This window comes from Streptopelia decaocto, assembly GCF_964273445.1.
Source record: "Streptopelia decaocto genome assembly, chromosome: 23".
NCBI classification, from domain to species: Eukaryota; Metazoa; Chordata; class Aves; order Columbiformes; family Columbidae; genus Streptopelia; species Streptopelia decaocto.
The window spans coordinates 1,738,110-1,751,760 of NC_138678.1; the positions used below are offsets into that span (position 1 = coordinate 1,738,110).

At 52.0% G+C, this 13,651-nt stretch overlaps 1 protein-coding gene across 1 annotated transcript; it reads right to left on the reverse strand.

Moving 5' to 3' along the window:
* Window positions 1–33: 33 nt before the first annotated feature.
* CAP1 (cyclase associated actin cytoskeleton regulatory protein 1) lies at window positions 34–12,548 on the reverse strand. Its single transcript, XM_082071230.1, has 13 exons — window positions 12,464–12,548; window positions 7,386–7,497; window positions 7,006–7,106; window positions 6,487–6,564; window positions 4,546–4,689; window positions 4,364–4,449; window positions 3,744–3,849; window positions 3,461–3,638; window positions 2,669–2,856; window positions 2,346–2,469; window positions 2,160–2,242; window positions 1,769–1,912; window positions 34–1,409 (listed from the first exon to the last, which is right to left on the reverse strand). Exons 2-13 carry the CDS (start codon window positions 7,477–7,479, stop codon window positions 1,326–1,328), a joined length of 1,410 nt encoding a protein of 469 aa, XP_081927356.1. The 5' UTR covers window positions 7,480–7,497; window positions 12,464–12,548; the 3' UTR covers window positions 34–1,325.
* Window positions 12,549–13,651: the final 1,103 nt, after the last annotated feature.

Consider the following 13,651-nt stretch of genomic DNA (forward strand, 5'->3'; position numbering starts at 1 on the left):
CCTGTGAGCCCCCAAAGAACAAACACGAGCCGCTGTAGTGAGCAAGTTGGCATTAACTTTATTCTATCTTCTGTATAATCTTAAGTACATAAGAAAGGTCGTTTTTTTCCACAAGCCTCAGGAGAAGACGAGTACAAGTCACAGGACAGTCTCAAAATTAAAAAATTGCATATTTTTTTTTTGTAAGTTTTGTCCTAGAGATAAAAGAACATTGACACTTTACAGAGGAAATGCTTTTAAGATATGCTTATGCCACCCGAGGCATTGGAGAAATGAAGGTCAAAGCACGTGCAGCTCCCTTTGTGGGTTGGTACAGTACGTGTGTGTGTCTTGAATCCGTCCCTCTGCTCCAGCGCCCTGGCACAGAGGCTACGAACTTCCACCAAAGTAAAGAGCCAAGCGAGGGGGCAAAGGGGAGGGTGAGAGGACTCACGTTTTGGGGGTTGCAGATGAGGGAGAGAGTGATGAACCGACTTGATCCAACTCGGGTATTTACAAAACCGCGCTACAACCCTGGAATGCAGGAGACCTCTGCGGGAGGGGAACAGGTTCAGCAGAACCGTCCTGGAAGACTGAACCTGGAGAACAACCAAAAAGACCCAGGGGCAAAGATTCCCCTGCGAGGGTGGGGGGTGATGGACCCGAGGTGCTCAGCTCCGAGCTGCCGGCGCCGGCTCCGCCGCTGCAGCCGTTCCTGTGGCACCGGGTGGTGTAAAACCTCCTGACATGGCACAATCAGAAATACACTGAGCTAATAGGAATGGTGGAAGAGAAATCAGGGTGGAACGCTACGGCCTTTGGTCCGACAAAACCATTCCTGTGTCCTGTAATGCCACCAAATAATACACAGAGCTGGAATGAGCGGCTTCTGGGGCCTTCTTGAGACACCTGCCGTAGCCATCGGGTGCTCTGGACCCTCACAGACACCGTTATTTGTTAAAAAGGGACAACATTCCTCTCTCACATGAACAGTTTACTCAAAGGCAATAAAAAAAAAAACCCCGAACAACACTCTCAAAGCCAACTGCCTGTACTGGGATGTCACCGAAAATCTGACTTGATCGATTGGTGCAGTTAGATCAGCCAAGGGGAGAAAAACCAACAAAAATACACCTTCCTGCTAAGAGATGTGGATGATAACTGACCCGCCACCTCCACCAAAGCCCAGCCAGAGGGATCTCAGTGACGGCAGGCGGCCGTGTCTCTCGGGTAGAAGAGAAGCAGTTTGAGAGCAGAAAGGTACAAGAAATCTAAGAGAATCATCTGGAAGCAGATTTGTCCCACAGCAGGGCCAGGGGAGGGCATGAGCCTCGGAGCTTCTCTGCTTAGCCGGCAATTTCCGTCACGGTGGTGACCAACTTCTGACCGTTCCACACTGTCTTGAACTGTTCTGGAACGGGGAATTCAGTCTGGAAGGTAAAAATAGAAATCCAGTGTCAAAAGTCAGTTTATGACAGAGAACAGTTGCTGCTTCAGGCGCTTCTTTTCCAAGATAGAGGCTTTGTCCCCTCCTGCACCACAAACGCTGCCTGTTCTGCCTCCCAGAGACTCCGAGGAAGCAGCAGCTCTCACAAAACAACAAACATCTCACCCTAAAGACAAATTATTTGCTGGTTTTAACATCTGCTCGGCATTCACAGCCTCCAAGTCTAGAACTGTCCCTCCAGACCTCACGGTAACTGTGACGTTCCCTGTCGGGGTTCGAAGTGCAAACCCTGCCCCGCGTTACCCCAACCAGACCGCGCCGACTTCCAAACTTCACACTCACAAAGTCACCGCCCTCCGCGGGAATAAGGACGTTCATCTCTGACGACTTGGCACTGACGATTTCGCAGTCTAGGGAGTCCTTGCTCAGGTACACGTGGCAACCGTCTGTCTTGTTGATGGAAATCGTTGGCACTTTCCCCATGACCTGGTCAAAGCAGCGGTTAGAGGAGCGTTAGCTTGAACCGGGTAACCGCAACACTTTGGTTTTGAGCTTCCCTTTGAGGGAAGAGCTTTGACTCTATCCCACAGCTGCAGACACGCTGGATTTAAGCACTCCCACCTTTGGCAAAAATCCCAAGTTATTTCTTGTTTTGATCCCTTTAGAATAAAACTACAGAGAACGCTGGGCAGATGGACCATCCCAAATCAGGGAACATGTCGCAGACACTGACCTGAACTTTAACGTCCCTGCTGTTGATGATCTCTACGATGCCCACCACGTCATCAAACACCAGCCCAAGCTTCTTACAGTTATCTGCGAAAACAAGATACAACAGATCACAGAAAGGTTCTGGAGACTCAGCCTTCTGCGAACACACCAGCACGCAGAAGCGCTTTTCAAGGGTTTCTCCACTTACCGAGGGTGATGGAGTTGATCTTGCCCTTGATCTGGAGCGTGCTATTTGTGCACTTGAAAACGTATGCTACCTGCTTCAGCTCTGTGTCGCTGATTACCAGGTTAGTGGCGTTCTCCTGGTTTTCCTGAAAAGGCAGGGAAAACGCGCTTTATTTGCTGAACGCAGACCAATTAATCCATGTGAAGAGCAGGACAGCGCGGCTTGTTAAAAGCAAACCGCCCGTGCCTTCAGGTGCCTCTTACAAGAAAGGTCTTCAGGGGACGTCCCCTCCCTGCTGCAAAGCTCCCACCCCTCCAGCCCTCTCGCTGACACCAGGAACTCACCACTCTCCACTTTTTGCCCTCTAATTCTAGCAAGGCAGGTGCCTTGGGAGAGGTTTTTTGGGAGGGATTAGCATTACAGGCTGGTTTGGGAGCAGTGAAAGGTTTGGGCCCGCTTCTCACAGGACCCCCTTGGTTCTTCAGCGCTGGATTCTTGTGGGTCTTCATGTCATCGGAAACATGTCTTAAGCCTGCAAGAAAGGTCAAGCCTGAGCTCCGGCTCTGCTCCAAGAACGCGGTTTCACAAACACCAGGCGCCAGTGATTGCAACAACCAGCGTGATAACATTTTTCAAAATACAAATAAATTATTGCCTAAATTGAGCCCACGTATGAGTGACAGCAAGTGAGAGGGAGCAAGAAACACTTGACAGAACACACGGTATAGAACCAGAAGGCACCAGCTCTTCCACTCTGCAGCTGGAAAAAGCCTCGAGCTGAGCACCTCACCTTTGTTTCACGTCTGTCCCGATGTAACAGGTGACACACCAAAGGGACGCATTTTGTGCAAACACAAACAGGTGCAAAATTGCATCTTTCGTACTTGAGACATGCAGGCAGCCCAAAGGCTCCACCTCTTGTAAAACCTGAGAGATGAGGCTGAGAATTCTATCTCAGATGTGCTCTCTCTGTCCCCAGGAACCACCTTGAGGCTGCTTCTGCCTCCCACCCTCATCCTCAGCCCAGACGGTGTTTTTTGCCTCCAAGCGAAGGTTCCAAGCGGGTGTATTGAGAACAGCAGCAGAACAAGGGCTCGCAGCACAACAGTATCTCGCTTGCGGCTGCTCCCACCTACCCGAAGTGATCCCTTCTCCCCGGTTGATCTGGGCGAAGAGCGCGGAGCGGGAGGCAGAGTCGTCTGTGCTGGAGCTGCTGGGGGCAGGAGCTGGCGGGGGAGGAGGGCCCGGCGGGGGGGGCGCAGCCCCGGCTTGGGGAGCGGACGGTGATTTAGCCCCTTCTGTTGCTACAGGACCCTGCAAGAGGCCAGCGAGAGGAAAGGCCATTGCACAAGCTCCGCATCTGCTGCAATAGTCACGCAACACTCGTCTAAAGCTCCTGCAGATGCAGACGGCACTTACTGTTTTGCTCCAGGTCAGCCCCGTGGTGTGATATTCTTTGATATAAGCCTGCAGCTCTGTCCAGATGCTCAGATAAGCTTTCACCCAGTCCACTTGCTTTTTATCTCTGAGGACACAAGGAGATTGTGAGGAGTGAGTAGGTTCATTTGCCATTAGAACTCAAGGACTACAAAGTTCTTTATGCCTCTCAGCCCGCCGGCAAGACGCGGCTGGGCCAGCACAGCAGCCTCGCACCTCCAGCACCGCGTTCTGCCTTCAGCATTAATCCTGCACCTGCAGGGAGGAGGCCAGAGCCCTGCTCTGTAACCCATTTTCATTGAGGAGTCTGGGATTTCCAACAGGACCCACTCCCGAGACACAACGTGCAGCCCTGAGAAACACTTCGGGTGCTGCTGGGACAAGAGCAGCAATACGCTTCCTACCTGAGATCCCAGCTACAATGTGAATGCAAAGAATCATCCCTAAGGATCAGGGAAGAACAGCTAAATGAGGCTTTATAAATACACCCTGCCTTTCAAAATAATTTAATTAAAGACCAAGGCAGCCATGGTTAGCTACTGAAGGAGAGCTTACACAGCCAGTTAGCCATGTTCAATGACAAAGAAAGAAGAGGAACTTACACATCCTTGTACTCCTTGAGGATCCGGTTGGTGTAAAACATGGCAGCATCGGTCATTTCCTTCACATAAGGACCAGGCTTTGGAGCCTAAAGAAGAACAAACACATGGGTGTGGAGCTGCTGACCAGGGAAACAGACCCGTCCCACCAGCCCAAGGAAACCGCGTCCCACTGGAGTTCTTACCATGGCCACCCAGCCCAGCGCTGGGATGCTCTCGCTGACTGCCGATAAGTGATTGAACATTTTGCTACCGCGGTTCTTCTCCCTGAAATCCTGCACCATCTGGATTTGCTCTGAAATGGGTTTCAGAAGCGATGACAATGCGTTCTGCAGGACAAGAGGGACGGGAACAGTTAACGACATTAGTATCACTCTGGAATGGCCGCACGTCTTCACGGGCAGCTCTGCCGAGATGAAGGTCACTCGGAGGAAGGTTCCAACTGGCACAGGTTTCTGCTGCAGCCCCTGCGCGGCCCGGCCCTCCCCGCCGGCCCAGCTCGGTCCCACAGCCTCGCTCCTCCGGGGCTGAAGTCATCGCTCCCAACTGGATCGGTACGATGGGAGTACGCCAAGAACTGTGACTCATGTTCCCTCCAAGACACACTGACAAGGCTTGTTAGTAACGAGGACAGAAATAGCATTTGCCTTTCCTGGATTCTTTTGTTCCAAAGCAGTTTGTCAAATTTTTCCTCTCCTTTACGAACCCTCAGAAAAAGGGGGTGCTGCACAGGTTTAGGAATTACAGTCGGAGTCGGAGCAAGTTCCCAACTCACCCTTATCAAACTGGACTTGTGTTCAAGTTGCTTCTCAAGTGTTTGGGTAATAAGAATTGTTTCTGTGTGGTGTTCACCTGGCATGCTGACCAAAGTGCTTCGAAGTCTTCTGAGGTCAGAGCAGCCAGTTCAGCAGTTCCAGAGATGCCTCTTGGGCAACTTTTCCTTCCCCTAAGATCACAAAGTCTCCTGCTGATGGCAGCAGTGAGGGACAAATTTGGGCAAAACTTGCTTTTCAAAGCCTCTGCTTTTCCATTTGCTGTTGGGATGAACACAGAGATCCTGAGCTGCACCAGCCAGGCTGAGCTTTCAGCAGCTCCAGCCTAACAACAAGTCACAGGATGGGGAAATTCTTTGCCACAAGCGATGAGTGTTCATACATTTTACATTTTTAAACTTGCTGCTCCAGAACTGACTCCTGCAAGACAACCTGAACAAAGACCTACACTAGATTAAGGTTGTTGTTTGCTCATAATCCTTTACTTAAATAATTTGTGAGCAGATTCTCAGACTAGAGGCTATTCAGAGCAGTCCCAGCCAGCCTGGGGAAAGACAAACAACCCTCCAGTGCTGAGTTTGGGCAAAAAAAGATGCAGATACATTCTGCAGTGAATAGGAAAGTAGCACAGAAATGCAGCTACCACAGTGTAACAGTAGAAGCCGTGACTAAGCCACATCATAACTGCAAAGAAAAGCAAGGTGGGATCCTGTTGCTCAGGAAAAACAGTTCTCAGCAGGGAAAAGCCAATGCATTCAGGATCAGATTCACAGTCACACATCCTGCTGAGAAGCAGCAGCCTCGGGTAAAGTGTTAAATTACTCGCTAAGGACAAATCAATCCTAAAAGCCTCGCTACTATTCAGAGGCCATTCAATAGAAACAAGCGCCTGTTATACTTCAGAAGGAGTTTAATGCCTGAAAGTCTATAAGCATCACATAATGAAAAGCAAATCCCAGGGCGACTCCTGTCTCAGACAAGCTGCTGTCTGCAGGCTGCATCTCAGAGAACCCTGATTGCGCGGGGCTGGTGCCAGGCGGAACTTGAGACGGACGCCGTGAGATGACACTCAAAGCTGCTCCGACAGCTACAGGAAACCTGTTGCTCTAATAACTGGAAAACACCAGTTCTGCAGCTCTAAGAATCAACGTCCGGAATTGTGCCCAGTATTGGGTGAGCACCCGGAACAGTTTGGCTCTCAGCAAGTGTCACCTCACAGACAGGAGTGTCCCCAGGCCTCTCTGGTTCCTCGTCTGGAGCAACTGTGACAGCCCAGATTGCGCTGCGCTCGCCGCCATCCCCTGCGCTGAGGTCAGGACACACAAGTTCTGACAGGCGATTCCCCAGACTCACCTCTGCCGGCTGCTGATGTTGCGACGCCATCACCAGAAGAGCCCTCTCGCTCATCAAGCCCCCATGAACCATCTCAGCCTAAAAACAGAGAGAAAAATAAGAGAGAGCTTCCCTTGTACCCAGTGTAATGCTCAAAGTCATTCCAGCCCCTGCTGCCACTAGCTCCAGGTCTGTAAGAAGCAGCTCACTGATCCCAAAGCGATCTCATCCTCAGAGAAAAAGCACAAGATGTAACAGCTCTTGGGCTGGTAGCTCACAAAGCTCCTAAAGGCATGTGCCAAAGTGACCTACGCACCTATTAACAAAGACTTCAGGAAGGAGGTTTGATTCATAATGTGTGTAGGTGGCAATCTGCTGGAGTTACCCAGGCATCTGCATCTGCTTTGAATCCTCAAGGATTACAAAGATCCTCAAATACCGCTCTACAGGAATGCAAACACTGACAGCAAACTTGGCCCTTAACTGCCCCGAAGAACAAGCAGCATCTACTTAAAGCGAAGGGAGAACGTGAGTCCTTACATGCTTCTGCACATCCCCGCCAACTTCTTTGCTGATCTTCATATATTCAGCTACCGGGCCGGCCAGAAGGGCGTCAAAAGCCTGCACGTACTGAGCCACTCCTGCAGAGAGGGAACCAGAGCACGGGGATCAGCGAGAGGTACTGGGGGGGCTCAGCCTGCAGCGGAACACAGAGGAGGGAAGTGTTGCAGCCACAGGAAGCCCTTTTCTCAGCAGGACGGTAACCGCAGGGCTGTCGGCGTTTGCGCAGTGCCTGCAAAAGTCGCTTCCCCTCTGTGCACAAGCAGCTCACAAGCATCGCCCGCCCTGCAGCAGCTGCTGATGTCTGACGCTGCCACATCGGTGCAGGGCGACGCTGCCGGGGGTGCTTTGGGTCTCACCTTTGGAAGAGTCATTTCCGCACATGCCTGGTCCTTGGCACATCATCTCCAGGCGCTCCACAGCCTTCTCCAACCGTCCAACCAGTCTTTCCATCTCTACCGCTGTCACAACCTGCACAGGCAGAACACCGTTATTCCTATCGACTGACAGTATGAAACTTGTACAGCAGACATTGGAGAGGGTTTATCAGCTGCCTGATACAAGCTCTATGAGAATAATTTCCACCTGGCTCTGCACTCTGATGATGGGCAGGAGGGTACCTCACAATAGCAGGGACATCGGGATCACACAACAGCCACTTTCTATTGCCACAGTTGCTCCTTAATGACCACACAGTCTTATTCCATCGTAAGGACTTCTTACACAATATAATAACACTAAAACTTACATGTTCTAACCTTGTATTGACACCTCTCGATAAAACTAAGGTCTGCACAGAATCTCACTGCAGTCAGTTCTTGGCCAAAGTCCCAGCTGTGACCATAGAACAAGCCAAGTACGACGGCTTTGCTGGGAGTTCATGCACTTCAGGTTAGAACCAGCAGTTTTGATTCTGCAAATGCATCCATAGGGACCTCCTAGAGTCTTGAATTTCCCCAAGGAACATCTATAACTCCAGCATCGCTGCAGCACAGAGCATCAGCCTGCAGAACGAGCCACCCTGGCACACGCCAAGATGAGCAGCTGCACGAGCTGAGACAGCAGAGCTGCTTCTGCAACAATGCACCCCTGTTCATCTCTCCCTCCGCAGCCTTCGGGTGTGAACTCCAGAATCTACCCTGCAAGCACCGCACAGTGATTTAGGCACATAAATCATTTGACGCATCTCATCTGGAAAAGTCTGAAGTGTCATATAAACTTTCCATTCATTACCGCTTTGCGGAGACTCTGCACCAAGGAGCACAAGTCACGCTCCCAGCACACTAATGCACGGGGAATGCGGGGAGGGAGCAGCAAGTCACCGTTCGCATTTTTATCTTATCACCACTTATCGAAGGATTTTACAATGCAAATCACGACTGTGGCCTGGACGCGGCTTCCTGCTCACTGCAATGGCTGCGAGAGCTCAAACCCTGCCTGGAGGAGAACGTTGAAAAGGAAGACGGGGTTTACCCAACTGCGTCTATGAACTGACAGCAGATCTCCCTCAGAACTGAAACCTGACGTTCTAACTCGAGTTTTGCCTTCTCAGCCCCGCTCCAAAGTGCCTGTTTTCACCCGATTTCCAGAGGATGTGGGGCAGATCCAGCATTAGTCACCGGCGGGACTGATGTCACCAGACAAACAAGGCTGTTTTCCACCCTTCTTTCGCCTGTTTGCATCAGGAGAAGCAGCACTGACGTTGGGGCAAGCAGGGGGGACAGGTCACCCCCTCCCGAGAGGAAGAGCGCGGTTTCCTCTGTGTAACACTGAGCCAGAGCAGATACCGTGCAAAAAAACGGACAGCGGTAACTGGACGGCTTCCAGATAGACAAAAAAAGTTCAGAGAGGCTGCAGCTCGCGGGCGGTCACCCATATAATCAACAGAAATGAATACCTCCTTTTTTTTATCCTGTGCAATGTAGAAATCCTGACCACAGGATTGTCAGCGCTTTGCTGCAGCCGAGGACGCCGCATCCAGAATGGGGCTCACGTCTCCAAGCGGGAGCGCAGCCAAGAGCGGGGCTCTGCCTCCCCCGCGCTCAGCACACTAAAAAGGGTGTTTTTTTCCCTAAAAGAGCCACCTGTTAAAGAAATTCTGTGCTTCGAGAGCGCAGCAAGATTAGGAGGTGTAGCGCAAGCATTTCAGGAAGGACACCGGGTTTACAGAGCGCTGTGCAGACAAAGCTGCTGTTCTGATCCCCACCACATTCCACACGAGGCTCTAATCTGATCAGCCCCATTACAGAGTCACAAACCGCATTTCAAATCGGGATTACAAACCAGAAAGTCCAGATGGAAAGCTGCTTCCTACCCCCAGCACTGAAACAGGCTGTTGCGAGAAGCGTATCGCATCGGTTCTAGATCTGCTGTCGGGATTCGCGTCCTTTAACAAGAAACCATTCCTTGAAATTCAGATTCCTCCCGTCCCCCCGCAGTTTGACACGTCCTTGCTCAGCCTCTGTGGTTTCCCTGACAGAACCAGCTCTGTAAACCTCGAGCTCTCTGGCAGATGGTGAACTCATTTTAATTTCTGTTTAATGGGCAGCATTAGGACAACTTGCAAGATCAGTCACTTGGTAAATTGGCAGCAAAATGGGACCTGAGCGCAGGTAGCAAAGTCCTGGCACAGGCGGCTGTATCTCAGTCGCTCCTCGCTGAAGCCGTCTCAACCCCCTCACTCTGCTCTTTGCCCTGTGGATGCAGCTCCTTCTGATATCTACATACCAAATTGGAATGAAATAAAGATATTTAGTTGTACAGATGAGAGCCCAACTAACATCAACAGTCTGCAATCCAGAGAGATTCACGTTAATCAGGAAGAAGAAAAAAAAAAAAGGGCACAAAGTAGACGTGTTTGGGCAACATCTAAACAGTGTTTTGACTATCGATCACTGAATGCAGAATAATAAGTGACAAAGTGACTCCACAGTTATCAGGAATACAATGGGACCTCAACTGCCTCCTTTAAAGAGGAAGCTGAGACGTACAGATCATCAAAGTGTCATTTTTGCTCAGCGCATCGTCCCATGCTCAGGAGGGACGAGAAAGGCTCCCGAGCGCCGCGTGAGCCGGGGTGGAGGTGAGGTGGAGCTCTCCCTTTTGGGACTATAGTGCAGGATTTAAATCTAGGTCTTGTTTAAATTCAATTGAACTTTGATTACCAATGGAGCAGAAGCGATGGACTCGCAGCAAACACATAACTTCACCCTGGGCCAGAAAGTCCTTTCATTTTCATAGCGCATTTGGTTAATTTATTAACCGGCTTTTATTTCCATCAACACTTAGGAACACGGTTTGGACACAGTGTACAGCAAACAGCCTTTCATCTACAGCTGAACTGGTTCGATACACTGAGCAGAGCAATCAAGGGAAGGGATGTTATTTGTACAAACACACGTTATCCCAAAGCCGATCCCATCCAACCCCACAGCACGAGGAGTTTCCTGTTTGGAGAATATCAAGGAGACGACGCATCCCAGCCAAAGGCCGGGGAGTGAATTATAAAAACGACATAAATGAAACTCTCCCGGATGCCTGAGACAGCAACACTGAGTCCTGGTTCAGACATTCTGCAAGACACAAATGTTGGTTTTACAGCCAAAGCAAGTCAAACCTACGCCCCTGCTCAGCTTCAGCTTTTCTGAAGCCCGACAAAGCGCTGTCAGCAGCGCCGAATTTGCATCAGCTACTTCCTGTTTCGACAGGCAAAAGGAATAAAGATGGGACAACTAAATTAAGAACATACCACAGTTTATTTCTGAGCTGACACTGGAATATCTCAAGGGATCAGCTACCAGATGATTTCCGACATTTATATCTTCCAAAAGCCCAAAGATATTTTTTGGTTTAAACAGTTCAGCTCATCAAGTAAGGAACTATTTGAAGCAAGACAGGACTCAAACGCCTGATTTTAGTCAGTTGTCAGGACCAGCCACGAACACCAGGCAGCTATTGTGAGTCCCAGCAGCTGCCAAGACAGAGATCTCTGCTGTTTATATCCAATAAAACTTGTTGACATCGCTCCAGGACCCAGGGTGCCTGCTTCTGCTAGTTCACATCCACTTTATTTAGAAAACCAAAAGCGCTTTAAAAAAGAAAAAAATAAATCCATCTGGACCCTATTTAAGCTCTCTCAAATAACAAATCCTATTGAAATAATTACACATGTTATTTGGCGTTTTTACTGAAACATTAAGAGATGGTTAAAGTATCGCTTCTCACCAGAGCAAGCGCAAGGACTCCTTTTTCATCACAATTACATGAAATAGGAGATCTGCACTTGCCAGACTGTTGTTACACTCCTCTCCTTTCCAGTCCCTGTCAGGGCGACGGATCCACCAGGGAAGGAACTCAGGAGCTCAGATTTAAGATAAACTGGATGCAGCACCAAGCCCTGTACCAGGAATTCAGAGCACAGACCCTGCTCAGCATCCCTCCTGAGCTGCGCCCGCCCAAGCTGCTCAGCTCAACTTTGTTACATGAAGAACAGGGAGTATTTTTGGCTTTTGGAAAGCTCAGCAATATTCTGGGAACACCAGGATCACCTCGGGAGGAGAAAGGGAATAACAGCAGTTTCTCGAGGTCGCTGGTTCCTGCTTTTTCAGCCACGGTCTGGGGGAATCCCAGGACCCGATGTGCAAAATCCCGTCACCTGACGCGTGAAATGCCTGTATCGCTTTTTTCATTTAACCATCACAAAATCTATAGCGATCACTGACGCGTTTATCCCATCCTAATCCCCACCAAAGGCGGAAGGGAAGGCAGCGGCGGGCTGAGGACAGCCCGACAGGACCGGCACTGGGAAACACCGAAATATCAGCGCTTGAGGCTGCGAGAAATCGCTCCCGTCACGGAAAGGCGGGTGTATGTATCACCTGGGCACACCCCGCGCCGGACTGAGTCACCGGGAGATGCTGGCGCCGGGAGCGCACCAGGAACCGGCGGCTCCCGCCGCAGAGCCCCGGCAGACCCCGGCCCCGCTCCCGGGGGCTGCACCGAGGACCAAACGCCTCCCGCTGGGGTTGTGGGGGCGGATCCCGCCGGTAATTCGTGTGTGTCCCCCAGCCCGGGCCGGAAGCGCTTCCGCTCCTCTCCGGAAGCGCCGGGGAGCCCCGAAGCCACCGCGCCCGGTGACGGGTCCCGGTAACAACCGCGTCGGGGAGTTTTCACCGTTCCGTGACTAAATCAACCCCAAAACAACCGCGTTTAACGGATTCACCCCCGCGTTCGGCCCGGAGCCCCTCCCTCCCCCCTGAGGCGGAGGAGCCCCCTCAGCCCGGCCGGCCCGACCCCTCACCGGCACCGGCGCCCCCGCCCAGCCCCGGCGCGCGTCGCGGCCGCTCCTCGGGAGTCTCCTCCCGCCGCTGCGGGCTCGGTGCAGCCCGGCAGGACCCCCGCCCCGCCCGCTCTCTCTCTCTCTCTCTCTTTCTCTCACCTCCCGCCGCTCCCGCTCCGCCGCCGCCCGGCGCCGCCCAGCTCCCCCGCGCCCGCCGCTTCCGGTCCCCCGCCCCGCGCGCCGGAAGTGCGCACAGCGCGGCGCGGAGCCGGCGGGGAGGAGCTTCGAGCAATCGCCCTCCCTGCGATTGGCGGGTGGGGTTGGGGGCGTGGTCGAAGAAGGCGAGAGGTGGAGTTAGGGGCGGGGTCTCTCTTGGGGGCGGGGTCAGGGGGGCGCCGGTGGGAGGTGAGGGGTGGGGGGACTTGGGGACCCCCGAGCGGGGCTGGGGGGCTCAATCCCAAACATCAAACCCCTCCCGGGACACGACGCGCTTCGGAGCCTTGTGCTCACAGACCCTCTTTGATCCGAGGGTCTCAGAGCGCTTGGCAGAGGGCAGATAGAATCACACAGAGTGTCAGGGGTTGAAGGGCCGTGGAAAGCTCATCCAGTGCAATCCCCCCATGGAGCAGGAACACCCAGATGAGGTTACACAGGAAGGTGTCCAGGCGGGTTGGAATGTCTGCACAGAAGGAGACTCCACAACCCCCCTGGGCAGCCTGGGCCAGGCTCTGCCACCCTCACCCCCAACAAGTTTCTTCTCAAATTTAAGTGGAACATTTTGTGTTCCAGTTTGAACCCATTGCCCCTTGTCCTGTCACTGGTTGTCACCCAGAAGAGCCTGGCTCCATCCTCCTGACACTCACCCTTTCCACCATGAATGAGTCCCCCCTCAGTCTCCTCTTGTCCAGCTCCAGAGCCCCAGCTCCCTCAGCCTTTCCTCACACAGGAGATGCTCCACTCCCTTCAGCATCTCGGTGGCTGCGCTGGACTCTCTCCAGCAGTTCCCTGTCCTGCTGGAACTGAGGGGCCACAACTGGACACAATATTCCAGATGAGGTCTCAAAATTAAATAAATAAGTATTGTTGTCCTGGTTTTGTTGCCGGAGAGACCGAGAACAGGGTGGTCGAGGGAAAAATAACTTGGAGTCAGGAAGAGGACCCTGGAGACAACACGAGATTGTTCCCACAGTGGCTTTTACCATTTTTGCATTTTACATTTTACTGTCTGCTTTTAAAATTTGGGCAGGACTTGACATAAAAAGGTGTTTGCTGGCACGGTTGGAGACAGGGCAGCGGTCCTCCCTGCCTGCTGCGGGGGGCTTGGAGCTTTGCCCTGCGTTTCTGGGT

Bases quoted from the DNA above. Each gene is read 5' to 3' on its own strand.
- CAP1 (XM_082071230.1), bottom strand. From the start codon at position 7,479: ATGGAAAGACTGGTTGGACGGTTGGAGAAGGCTGTGGAGCGCCTGGAG. The intron at 4,450-4,545 runs GTAAGAACTCCA...GTTCTTCTTTAG, and splicing joins CGCTGGGCTGGGTGGCCATG to GCTCCAAAGCCTGGTCCTTA. The intron at 1,913-2,159 runs GTCAGTGTCTGC...TGCTTTGACCAG, and splicing joins GCAGGGACGTTAAAGTTCAG to GTCATGGGGAAAGTGCCAAC.